The sequence below is a fragment of the Poecilia formosa genome, unplaced genomic scaffold (genome assembly GCF_000485575.1).
Source record: "Poecilia formosa unplaced genomic scaffold, Poecilia_formosa-5.1.2 Scaffold84, whole genome shotgun sequence".
In the NCBI taxonomy this organism is placed as follows: Eukaryota; Metazoa; Chordata; class Actinopteri; order Cyprinodontiformes; family Poeciliidae; genus Poecilia; species Poecilia formosa.
Window position 1 is genome coordinate 340,999 of NW_006800023.1, and position 13,595 is coordinate 354,593.

At 35.5% G+C, this 13,595-nt stretch overlaps 1 protein-coding gene across 2 annotated transcripts in view; it reads right to left on the reverse strand.

Annotated features, from left to right (window-relative positions):
- Positions 1–6,173: 6,173 nt before the first annotated feature.
- Positions 6,174–13,595, reverse strand: part of cps1 (carbamoyl-phosphate synthase 1, mitochondrial) — a 64,894-nt gene continuing 57,472 nt past the window's right edge. For both annotated transcript variants that reach the window (XM_007557106.2, XM_016673876.1), the window contains 4 exons: positions 13,065–13,124; positions 12,804–12,916; positions 7,392–7,521; positions 6,174–7,295 (listed from right to left, as the gene is read on the reverse strand). In XM_007557106.2, the coding sequence (XP_007557168.1) occupies positions 7,182–7,295; positions 7,392–7,521; positions 12,804–12,916; positions 13,065–13,124 (417 nt within the window). In that variant the 3' untranslated portion in view covers positions 6,174–7,181. The remainder of the gene's footprint in view (positions 7,296–7,391; positions 7,522–12,803; positions 12,917–13,064; positions 13,125–13,595) is intronic.

Consider the following 13,595-nt stretch of genomic DNA (forward strand, 5'->3'; position numbering starts at 1 on the left):
AATAATCTGCAATCATGCACCTAAACTCTTGCTATTAAAAGGCAAGCTAGTGCCATTTGCAACTTGTCAATACAACACAAGTCAAAATTTGGAAATAAATTTTGATGGATGGAAAGAAGGAAGGAAAAAAGGGAAGGAAAGGAGGCAGGAAGATGCTTTGGATGACTCATCAACTGTGATTGATAGTTTCCATGCTTCTCTTGTTTTCCAACCACTAAAACTAAATATTCAGTTAGGATACCATTCTTTGATGGAGGCAATAATTATTATTGCACAGAGTAAATGTAAAATTGTTCCATAACAATCAAGATAGCAAAATAAGACTGAACAAGTGGTTTCAAAAACAAAAGTTATTAGAATACTGGTTGGTTAAAAGCACCACTGCTAGCACAGATTTACATGGTGATACATTCCAATACAAAACTTTAACTTGTTTTAAACTCCTCATCTTGAACTGCTCTGACTGCTTAAAGTATTAGTGAACCCATGCTGTGGTGCCAAGTGGTTAGAAGCTTGCAAGCATAATGCTATGATAATGTGAGTAGAACTTTTCCCTGGAGTATATTTTAGAGCTTCATTGTGAGTTTTAGCAAACTACAGGTCTCCTCAGACTGCCCAGGAGTGGATGTGCTCGTTATGGATCTTTGAAATTCTGGACAAAGCTTCAGTTATAGCCTTCACACCGTGTTCAGGGAAATCTCTCCGACATCAACAGAATACTAACACTACTCCTCCTTGACATTTAATTGCTTCTACCCATCTTGTTAAATAAGAGCTGTGATTGAGCTCAGTGGAAGTTGTTTTTTTAATGCAGATTGCCAAATGCACTCTTTAAGGCACTTTAAGTCTTCCCTTGAAACCTGAGGGAAAAACATAAAGGGGAATTTGCTAACACAGCATTTTCTCTCGCAAAGTGTTCCTAATTGTGTGCTAACAAGGAACTAATTCGAACGTGGACTCATCAAGCAAGCTTTCATATTTGGGAATTTGATGTAATTCAAGGTTAGCGTAATTAGTATGGGAGGCTGATGAAATCTGTCTAAATAATGAAGAGTGGTTTAATATTTAGGACAAACTTCTTCCGCTAAACAGTGACAGGAAATCTTGTTGGGACCTCAGTCCTGCTAAATCAATTCATAGGTCTGTAATAAATCAGCTAGAGTCTTGCAACTGTATTCATACTCTTTAAGCTAGCTTTTTTTTGGAAAATGATTTTGATTGGGGTTTCAGTGCAAAGGGGGGAGAATATAAATGCAAACCAATTCTTCAATTACTCCACCACACAAGATTTCCATTGAAATACATTCAAGTTTGCAACATTACAAACTGTGAAATAGATCAAGTTGTACAAGTACTTTTTCATTGTTCTCAATTATAATCACAGAGATTCTTCCCACCTTAACACACATAGATGAACACTAAGATTGAACAGAGAAATCTCATGTCCCAGTCTGTTGTTCTACCTACCGTGTTTCCCCGAAAGTAAGACAGTGTCTTACTTTCTTTTTATCCCCAAAAGCCCCACTATGTCTTACTTTCGGGGTATGTCTTATATTGGAAAAAAATTGTCGAATTTTTTGTTTTAACCGTAAAATTAACGGCAGTGACAAGTGCAGGGGACGGCGCGGTGACGTATGGAGAGGGGGACGGCGCGGTGACGTATGGAGAGGGGGACGGCGCAGGCGTGGGCAGGAGGAGGCGCTCATTTGGATCAGACGGAGGCGGCAGACGCGGTGACGTATGGAGGGGGGGTGGCGCGGAAGTGGGCAGGAGGCGGCGCTCATTAAGATCAGAGGGAGGTGGCAGACGCGGCGACGTATGGAGAGGGGGACGGTGTGGACGTGGGCAGGAGGCGGCGCGCAGCTAGTTGAGAGGTGTTTATATTAGGCTTATATTAGCCGACCCCCCTGAAACCCCCGATACGTATTACAATTGGGGGTGTCTTACTATCGGGGAAACACGGTATTACAACAACGTATTTTTCCTTAAAAAAAAAAAAAAAAAATCCTCATCTGTGTCATGGCTGAAGCTTTGTGAATTACGAAAAAGAAAAAAAAAAGTGCAACATGCTGAAATGAAATTTGACACAAAAAATTTGCATTTTTCCAAATTATAACTAAGTCATCAAAAACATTTGTACTATTTTTTAACATGTTTTTTGTATGTCTTTGTGCCTGAGACAACAATGTGACTCACACAGTTACGCTGTGTCTTCGAAGCCCCACTTGCTCCTCACCGCCATAAATTATTCATTCAGAGCAGCATGAAAAACCCATGTCAATTAGCCAGGTTTTTTTTTTTTTTCTCAAATGAAAAGCAGCGGGTCTCTCTCTTCATGCCAACCAAAGGAGTTATGTGGTGAAACAGTGCATTATTTAGCATTTCTGGTCATGACTGCTCAGACTACATGGCCTCATTCTTCTTTTAAAAAGGAACAAAGGGACAATGTTAGTTATTCTCTTTGATTTGAGTAGTTTTTTTTTCTTTTTCTTTTTTAGCAAGGATAGACTCAAGGTTTACCTGCTGTATTATTGCTGTGACTGAATTTAGTTTTCAGCTCCTCTTTGTGAGCACTATGTTTCACATATCTTCACTCGTTTCAAAAAGTAATTACTGAATGTAATTTTTCCTATCTGTCTGAGCATGTAATGTCAGCAACACTGCTTCTGCTATGATCAACCGTAAAAAAGCAAGGTATTTGGGACAGAAATTTTATTAGTGCAAGGAGGGAAACAAAGAATAATGAAAAAGAAAATCTGAAAAGCACAGACTGAGCACTGGACACTCCTTCAGAACGGTTCTTACCATACAGTATACAATGCTCCTTTCCCATGTGCTGTCAAAAGTGTCATCCTTTGTCCACATCTCAGTTCTGTTCAATGTTTCTTGAATTTAAATAGTGTGACTTTAAAAAGAAAAACTGTTTTCTATAACCAGCATGTACTCTTTCATATAAATTAAGACAAAACATTTGCTTCTTTAATATTGTCACAGTACTAAAATATAAAAAGTTTTCAGTGATTAAAGAAAGTAATTTAAAGATGGTCTGCCTATGCTTATATCTATTTAGCTCCATTGTGTTTGAGTTTGAAGTCAATGTGTATTTTCTTGATCCACACGATCAAAACTATACACACAGATTCAAATATACGCAATGCTTGAGAAAATGTTCTTGATCAGATTCTGCCTTGACCAACTTGTTTTGTAGTCATGATTGGAACAAAAATAAAGAAACATGAATATTTAACCATTTTTATTATTATAAATGGGGCAGACTATTAAAGTTATTTGGGTTCCTGGCATAGACCTGGCCTGTAAAGCATAGTCTAGATACATTGTGAATAAGACTAAAGTCACAATTACTGCAGAGGTTAGTGTTAGTCAGATTTATCATTTACAAAACCAGTTTTTAAATGTGTTTTTAATCTCTGTCTTGAACATCCAGTTGTATCTAAGTGTGAGCCATCTGACACAAACAGGTTCATCAGAGAGAAATTACATTGATTAGAACAGGGCTTTTCATAATGTGGAGTGTGTCAGCCCTGGGGGTGCCAGACCTCTTCAGGATGGAACAGGTGGGAAAAAAAAAAGAGAAAGTAACTGGGGACATTTAGCTAACTTAACCAGGCCGATGCCAGAGACAGAATGGATATAGTCTTAGTACCTAAAGCGATGATGAGTCTGGGCCAAGCTCAATAATAAAGAAAGAAGTACATTTATGGAGTATTTACCAGACATAAAAGTTCTGCCAAGAATAGCGGCTGAATAACCAGACTGAATTATGCTGGAAGCTACAAAATAAAAAAGGTGTTCAAGGTGCAACGTCCTAAATAAAATGTACCTAAATGTTTTTTGGATGACTTCAATTGAATGAACACATGTGAGAAGCTGTATGTATAATTTTGCTATTTCAATTAGAGAAAATCGTGTCATTACATTCAACGATCAAAAATATTATTTGATCATGTAAATTCAAAGTTGTGGATGCAATTCCTTTTATTTTTACTAATTACTGAAGTTTATCACCTATATAGTAGTGGTTGAATGCATATTTAAAAGTCCAGTTGTGGTTTTAATTCATTATTTTGTTCATGTCCACTGAAAATTTATTAAATGGACTTCTCAATTGTATTACTGTTTTAAATTACCTGCATGATAAAATGTCAGTTTGTAACTCATATATTTCTAACTGAGCAATGGGAAAGAAATTGAATATGATTTTTCCAGCCAAGCAACCCCCTGCTAACATTTAGTTGTGCAAAAGTTTTAACACTAGGAAATCAACCAAAGCCCTCTCAAATACTTTAAACTTTCCTAATTTGTCATGATTATGCCACTTTAATCATTTAAGTTTTGTTTTCATATTTTTAAAGACTGGCAGAGTTGCTCGTAGTTTGGAGGTGTTTGTTACACAGCAGGGAGTACTTTCCTTTTTATTCCTCCATTTTAAGAACATTAAGTCCAGCTTTGAGGTAACAAATATCTCTGAAATCTTTGGTTTCATAAAAAAAAACATGTTTATTTATTTTGTTTTTGTTTGTTTGCTTAAATTGAAAGGTTTCATTTTGTCCACCACATTTTTTTTTTTTATTCCACAATACGTTGGTTCACTTCTGGGGGGTTTCAAAGCGATGGCACACATAACAAAACCTTTCTGTGTTTGCTAATAATAACAGAATCTGATTAGATTTAACCAGGCCACACTTTAATCAAAGGTGGATTTGCAAACATCATGATCGTGGCATAAGCTTCTATCAGCGAGTTGTTGTCAGCAAACAGCCCTGTTGCTTAGTAACTATGCCTGCAGTGAATCATGACTCTAATGGCCCTGGGCTGCTCAGGTAGAATTAGTTCAACTAAGGAGAAATTGAAAAAAACAAAACAAAAAAAAAACATTGCAGCTTAAGGAGAACTTAAATGTTATTTTTGTCTTCATGAGATGGAGAATGTGGACACAGCTGTAGCTGACAAAACTGCTGAAGTAAAACCTAGAATGTAGCAATCATTAAATCAGTGTTTTATCTTGCTATTAATCACAAAATCCATTTGTCAATGGCTAATAAATATGCAATACATCTGAAATGCAGAGCTAGTTGGCCAGTTGTAAACTGGATCTTTGAGGTATTAAAGAAAGTAAAACAAAAACATGAACTTATTTTTATTTCAGTCATTAAAAAAATATTAAGTTGATGTTTTCCTATATTATATTGGCCTATATAAAGAGTCTGTTGTCAGCACCAGAAATGTTGGTGAATGTATTGTTGCAATACATTCACCAATACAATGACATATGTTCATCTACATTTAATTTTTATTCTGTTTAATTAATGTCCAGTTCGAACAAGTAGATAAATACATGCAGGTTTTTCTTCACAATAACAAAAACCATTAACTGTGGCTACAATAGCTGTTTACATTTCAATGTAAAAATTGAAATTAAAAATGATAGAAAACTGGAATTACAGCTGTCACTTCTGCCAAAGCTTTGAAATCAGGAAACTTTTCTCCAACTGAAATAACCAGAAGTGTTTGTTTTTGTTTGTTTTCTTCTAATCCAGCAGGCTCTTGCTGCAACTGCTTTTGCACCAGAGCTTCAGCATTGAGTTCACTGTCTTGGTCGGAAATGATACTCAGATGAGATTATTATTATACATTTTTTGATTGATTGATTGATTGACAGTTACTTTCCTAATGTAGCTACTCTATGAGCAAAGTTGAAAAGGTCTGCGCATGTAGACCAGATGGTCAGGTGTGTAAATTGAAATCCTTCACAATGACGGATGGCCTTCAGACGTTTCCATCGCAGCTTAAAGAAATGATAAAAAGTGACAAATAATGGGATCCTTTTATAAAACACGTTTCCAGTTATTTCCAGTGGAAAAAAAAAACAGAATTTTAGTCACAACAGCATCCCTACATCTGTAAATGTAAAGGTAATATGTAAAATCAAAAATGTTTGTCCATGGCTATCTGTTCATATGTCATCTTTATTTATACAAGCAGATCTGACAGAAGGTCTCATTTCCAGGAGCAACCAGTTTTTCATGATAATTTTGACAGTTATGATAAGGAGGAATAAAATAACTATTTAAAACAGACACAAAACAGGGAAAGTCAAATTTTAATCCATATTCATTTTCTCCAAAACAGTCTCAGTTTTAAAGATGGAAATTTGAGAATGTGAGAAATTATTTTGTGGTCAAACACACAAACGGTGAAGAAAACAAACAAATTAATTAGTAACTTGGGTATCATTGCTTATGTGTGGCAATTTAAATGTATTGAGTTTTATTTACATAAAAGGTTGTTTTATAAATAAAATAATAATAAAATAAATTCTATACACAAACCCCATCTAAATATTTTACCAGATCACAGGGCTACAATTCCCCACTTGAAATTCTTAAAATGTAAATTATCTTCCTATAATTGATTGAATTAGGATAAAATAATAATAATAATAAACATGCACACACAGCTAGCTTATCTACAGTGATTGTATCATCTCACACACACAAACACACAAAAGCATAAACAAGATGTCAATTGGGAGCAAAAGTAAGTCTTAAAAAGAAACGTGCTTAATTCAGTAGTTCAGGAAAATGTCAATGATTAAGACTTGAGTGGTTATTATTAGGATTTTTTAAGTACCGGTAATATTCTCCAGGACTACAGATTTGTCCATTTTCTCTAATGAATAAGAATCCATACCAAATTAATTAATTAGCCATTGAAAATCTACCAAAACTTTTGGTTGCCATGTTGTGGAACATTATGAACAGTGGATCATAACTTTAATCAACCATAACATTTGACTTCTTTGAAAAATTGATGATCAGGCTTTTGAGAATTATAAGGGAAACATTTTCCCCACTTTCAATTTTTGTCAGAGTAACAAATGCACAATGTAAATGTTATAATGGGCTTTCTTGGTAAAAGCCTGTTCTGTTTGAAAATGTTTGTAAAAAAATTTCATTCAGGCATTCTGTGAAGTATTCATAGGATCCAACTGACCATTATTAGTACTGTATATTATTATGTTTTAAAGAACTTACCTGATCCTGGTGTTATTTTATTCTAATGTATGCGCTCTGAGTTTCTGTAGCCTCATTATATTGGGAACGATTTCACCTAAGCCTTTTTTATAGCTAAATCAAAGATGCACACAAAGGAAGGAGGCTCTATCCTCGCTGACTGGCTCCTTTCGGTTGGCTTTCCTTCTGTCGGTAATGGAAGAGGCTTGTTGTGTCAAGATCGCCTGCATAACGAATAGCTTCAGCAAACAACTTGACCACCTGTGGAACAGAAAATGAGCATTTTCTTCAAAACCATGACACAAAATAAGATAAATGAAATAATTTCCCTTCTCTGGTGACATCACTTTAACTGACCTGATAATTTGTAATGAGGGGAACACCATGATCAACAGCCATCCTGCGGATCAGGAAGTTATCCTTCAGATGTCGCGTGTTGTTATTGGGCAAGTTCACAACCAGGTCAATATGACCCTGACTGATCAATCTACAAATGGATACAAAAACTCTCAGTAACAAAAGAAGAAACATTTTAAGCACTTAAAACAGTGCAGTGAATAGTATTCGCAGATGAGAGATGTTTTTTTTTAACTAATTTGTACTTCATGGACATGCACATGAGTGATCTGAATACATTGGTATCATTTGCATGATGGGACGCTGCGTTTCGATGAAATGTCAGTTTCTAAATGTTTCCATGGGTAAGATCTGATCTGTTCTAATGTCAAACTAAAAGACTGTGAATAATTCACCTAAGAACTCTTCTCTTGTCATTACTGAATTGGAAAAGTGCTGTTTTGTCAGTGGCAACTCCTAATGTTTGGGAGAAGCACAGCGAGCGAGTCAAAAGTAAAACCAAAAATAAAACACTAAAAAAACTAAAAGTACTTTCTGGGGACTAATGGTCTCAGATTTTTTACCCTGATCGTATGGATCATACATTATTACTGACAAAACAGTTAAATAATTTGANTTTTGTCAGTGGCAACTCCTAATGTTTGGGAGAAGCACAGCGCGCGAGCCAAAAGTAAAACCAAAAATAAAACACTAAAACACGTGTGTCAAACTCAAGGCCCGCAGGCCACATGTGGCCCGCCATGTCATTTTATCTGGCCCCCCCAGCATTTTATAGGCTGATGATTGACTTAAAATTGGTTTTGAGCACGAATTGATTACAAACTACATCTCCCACAATGCATTCCGATTGTTACCAGCCAACATTGCGGCTTGTCGCCACTAGAGAGCAGCAGAGTCGCCTCAAGCTGCTGATTGATTTTCCCAGCGAATAAAACTGAGACATCGACGAGCTAACATCAAAACGTCCAAGAAAAGAAAAATTGATTTACAAGTAAGACTGTGAATGAAGATGTGTGTGAGTTGGTGTCAGGTCGGCAGGTGGCGCTAGACTTGTTTTGTTATCCTTATCTTGACCGACAACATAAAAAAATTTTTTTTTTTTTAAATCGGTCATGTACTATTTTTGTCCGTGAAATTACAATCATATTAACATCGGCTATTTAGTCGCATTTTTTGCGGTTTCGTTAATATTCACCGTGAATCCAGATCCCATCACAGATTAAGCAGATAAATGTATCTACATTTTTCTCCGTAGTGACAAAAACCACTGACTGAGGCCCCAATAACTATTAATAAATTAAATTAAGCGACTTCACTTAAATTAGCATCACTTCACCCGCTGGGGTCTGAACGCACTTCCTCTTCGTTCCCATCTGCAGAAAAATCTGCGCTAATTCATCAGTCAGTTGGATCTGTCTGATCCAAACAGATGTAAAACTCTGTGAGTGTTTTGCCCTGTCCGGTGTGCGCTTTTACCAGGATTATTATTTATTTATTTATTTGCGTGGTTTCGCTTCTCCGAAACGGACAGATGTTACGTCTGCAGCTCCTCCAGAGCGCCGCTCTCCTGGGTAACGTGAACCCAGGAGGCTCCATTTGCTAAATCCGCTGGATGAGTTACTTCCAGCGGTTTTTAATTCTTTGCAGCGGAGGAGCCGTCCGCAGTGGTTGAGCAACGGACTGCGCATGTTACAGTCTAATTAACTTCTGCGTCGTCATTTATTTCCTCAAGATAAACTACTGGCTCCTCAAATGGATTAACACAATCAGGGGTGCAGCTACATATTATTCAGGTGGATGCGAGAACATAAATGAACCATTTTTAATTTTGAAGTGTTGATTTTATTTTTGAACCCTTGTTTATTGTAAAGTGTTGATTTTATTTTTGAACCCTTATTTATTGTAAAGTGTTGATTTTATTTTTGAACCCTTATTTATTGTAAAGTGTTGATTATATTTTTGAACCCTTACTTATTTTGAAGTGTTCATTTTATTTTTGAACTCTTATTTATTTTGAAGTGTTGATTGTCTGAAAGACCTTACACATGAATTGCCCCATATGGGGTTTGAACCAACGACCTCAGCATTACCAGCCCGGTGAGGAAACAGATTTTGCATGTTCTCTTCATCACAGGTGTTTACTAAAGGTCAATAAGGTTCTGTGGTGTCATGGTCTGTACTCTGAATCCAGGCATCTGAGTGCAAGCCTCAGTTGAAATTTTCATGCATTGCATCTAACATCAACTTTGGAACCTCAAACTGAAACAAAGCAGAGAAGTTCAGTTCCTGTAGTGTAGTGGTTATCATGTTTGCTTCACACGCAAAAGGTCGCTGGTTCAAAACCAGACAGAAATGGTTTTTGTAGGTTATGCATCTTTTGGCGTGCAGTGAGACAATAAGAGCCTTCCTCTTTCGTGATGGTTCATTTGTCAGTTGATTTCAATGTAGGCTTCTTTGAAATCGAAACTACTTTACTTCAATTACCAATTGGCAGTTCTATGGCGTAATACACGTGTCAAAATCAATGCCCACCGGCCACATGTGGCCCCCCAGCATCTTAAAGGCCGATGATTGACTTAAAATAGGTTTTGAGCACGAATTGACTACAAACTACATTTCAACCATAGGTTTGTAATGCGCTTCCTAACCAGACGCTCCAAAACTCTTCAACACGCTGTCAGCTCCCGGTCAGAAAGACGCATTTAGTTCAGAGACCATGAGATGATATTCAGAAAGGATTTTTTTTATTAAGTGATTTCAGTTGCCTCTGAGACTAAATCTCTGTGTCTCTCTGTCTATAATGTCTGCCCATGTGACTTGTTTTTATTATTTGTTTGCTTACCTTTAAACACTGATTTAAATATTGTAATTTTTAAACTGAGCAGTAATTTTACATCCATTGAAACTCAAATGTAATATTTAAAACTTTAATACATAAAATCAGTTATTTAACTATATGAGGTGTTGTTTAATTTATTTTTAACATTGTATTTTTATACATTTATGCTAGGGGAGCCCAAGTCTAGTTTTCCAGAGCTACCATCTGCAGCTTTAGATGCATTCCTTATCTAACACACCTGGACCATTGACTCATTATAAGCCTCTACAGACCTGAATGTTGGAAATCAACCTTTTGTCTGGGGTGTTTTAGCAGGGATGCACTCCTGATTTGTACCGTCAATGTGGCCCATTGAGGGTGGCCAATATGCTGAAGTGGCCCTCGGTAAAATTGAGTTTGACACCCCTGTACTAAAAAGACTAAAAGTACTTTCTGGGGACTAATGGTCTCAGATTTTTTACCCTGATCGTATGGATCAAACATTATTACTGACAAAATGGTTAAATAATTTGATAACCAGTGAGAAATTTTATATAAAACTTTTTAGCACAAAGAGACATTATTACGGGACAATATTGGTCATACTTTATACAATTCTCACCAACATTATTTCTGTCATCTTAGCAATGCAACTTCTTTTGCATTTAGAGTTTACATTTTGCGTTCATGAGCAGTTTTGAAAACCTATTCAACCTAATTTATTTTTAAGTTTTGGAATTATAAAACAAGACTTTTTAATTAAAGAAAGTCTGTAAAAAACACTTGCTAAGTATTCCCATTCATATGCAAATCATACATTTATTACAGTATCTTAATGAATTGCATTGTATCACATTACATACAACTTAAATCATTTTATGATAAATGAACAAACTGAACTATAGTTGAGTTTTGAATGAAATCATATCAATTCATCATTTCCTGAACATAAACTCTTAATGCAAAAGGTTACTTGTTGTTTTGTGTCAGCTACAGGAGACAGCTTTTACATACAAGTTTTAATAAAAAAAAAAAATTAAAAAAACATTTATACTGTATGACTGACCAAAAATGCCAGCAAATTACCAAAAAACAAGCAGACTGCACATGACCTGTTCTGTACAGAAACCCTACAAACTCAAGACTGACCAGTAAGCACTGAAGAAAAGAAAATAGACTGTGGTAAGTCAAAGTGACCCTCATACTTGATCTAATTGGACTTATTACTAAGAAAACCTTCTTCTCTGGAACAAAGAGAAACAGAACAACACAAACCCCGGAACTAATAGAGGCATTTTTCTGTTTTTATGAAGGATAATTTGAGGTATATTTGTAGCTGTAATATAGCCTGCAACTGCAAAACTGAAATATCAATTTAGTTACAATCAACATGTACCTAGTTATGTAGATTTGAAATGAGTAAACCTATTGCTTTGTTTAAAGTAATTAAATATTATATCTCTAGATCACGATGACATGTAGTTTGCTAATCACAACAGTTTTGTATGCCATGAGTTGTAGCTTATGTAATGCAGGGGCCCTAAACATAGTATGTAAGAATGATAAAAATAAAGTTTTGTTTTGTTTTTCTCCCCAGCAGTGCCACTATTTCAGATTGAAATTTTTCAAAAAACATGAATATTTATTTTCTGTAAAATTAGTAAATAGCAAAAAGAAATGTAAAAATGTGCTATGATATACTTGTTTTTAACAAAATCATAGGAAGCACAATCTATGACTTTGTATTTCCCTGAAGGATAAATATGTGACACAGAAATCTATTTCTTTTAGCCACAGGCCAGTAGGTTAGACAAGGTCTTGAGTTTATGTTGCTACCACACACCCCACTGCACACAGGGAGCAGGACGGTGAAAGAAATATATTAAAAAAATGCAACAAAACCCAGTGTTAAAAAAAACTAAAGAAAAAGGCACTTCTGCATCACCAAGACTCTTTACAACCATTTAACAGCATCTACATAGTAGGTGGTTGTTTGTAAATGATGCCAAATACAAAAAAAAAAAAGAAAAAAAAGATCTTTGACCTACTGATGGACATTTCAGTATGTGGAAATTAACCAACTGTACTGTGACTTTACTTGACAGGGTTTTTAAAAAAAAGAGAAAATGTCTGCAAATTACCTCATGTTAATATGGTAGAGGATTCCAAATTTAACATTATAATACTGTGGACTGGTTTGTCTTCCAATAGTCCTTGGAAGGTTGTAACAGTGCAGAGCATCATAAACTATTTGAAATACCAGGAGAGTTTGTATAAAATTCTGCTGCCCTTCAAAGGGCAATGACAGTCTTACCCTCGTTTTCTTAAACCTAGAGAAATGTTGTAGGGAACAAAAAGTGTTGCTCAGTTGGCAATGCAGGATACGGCAAGTATTGCCATCAGGACAACCAATAATTTCACCACCTTTAATTTAGTGAAAAACTAATATTTCTGACTTAGATTTTTGCCCACTGAATGTGTATATTATCCAAGTTAAAGGTTTGACTTTAAAAAATGTATTTTAGAGATGGGAGACACACATATGTATTGCTGTAATAATACCATTATAGTATATAAAGTAAAAATATTCCAACCTTTTTATACTGGGCAATGTTGTGTTTCCTTCTTTTTCAGATGGCCAGGCAACTGGAATGGCAGGTACATCATTGGCACACAACCAGGCTGAAGTGGCTTCAGTAGCATAGAGCTGGATGAAAAAAAATCAGCAAAATTAGCATTTAAAAAACATGCTTTTGTTTATTTTACTAATCTAATCAACTAGTGTTCAAACTGTAATGTCTGACTTTCAGCAAATGTCTTGTCAGCAGTTTTTTACACAAACTGTCAGCTCTCACCTTGAAGCCTTCTTCTTTCAGCTGATGTGCCGCGGCAAGGAAATTCGGTCGGAAAGATTGCTGCAAGGAAAGACCAGATTTTTTTTTTTTTTAAAAATGAAAATTTTCAACAAGAAAAAAATAAGATAGTTTAATGCACTGCTCCTCTGTTTATCTGTATTGCCTTTAAGAAATGTAGGGAATAACACTGACCTTCTAATAATCACAAGTTTTTCATCCTTAATTCTTAATACCTCCATACTTCTTCATTCTTCACACTGAAGTACCTTGTATATTTTGCATCACTAATTGTATTATTTGTTTAAAAAAAAACAAAAAAACAATCAAAACATGATTTAAAAGCATTGCAAAGAATAATTTTGTTTTACCAACAATATTGGTGATTAAATATTGAACATCAGTTCCTATTCATGCTGATATCTGGGGCACTTTATAGAACTAATGTTTGTGAATTGATACTCATGTAATCATGGTTAAAGTAATCCAGTAAGTGTAGATCTGGATTACATTATTAATATTGTCCTTTGAAAG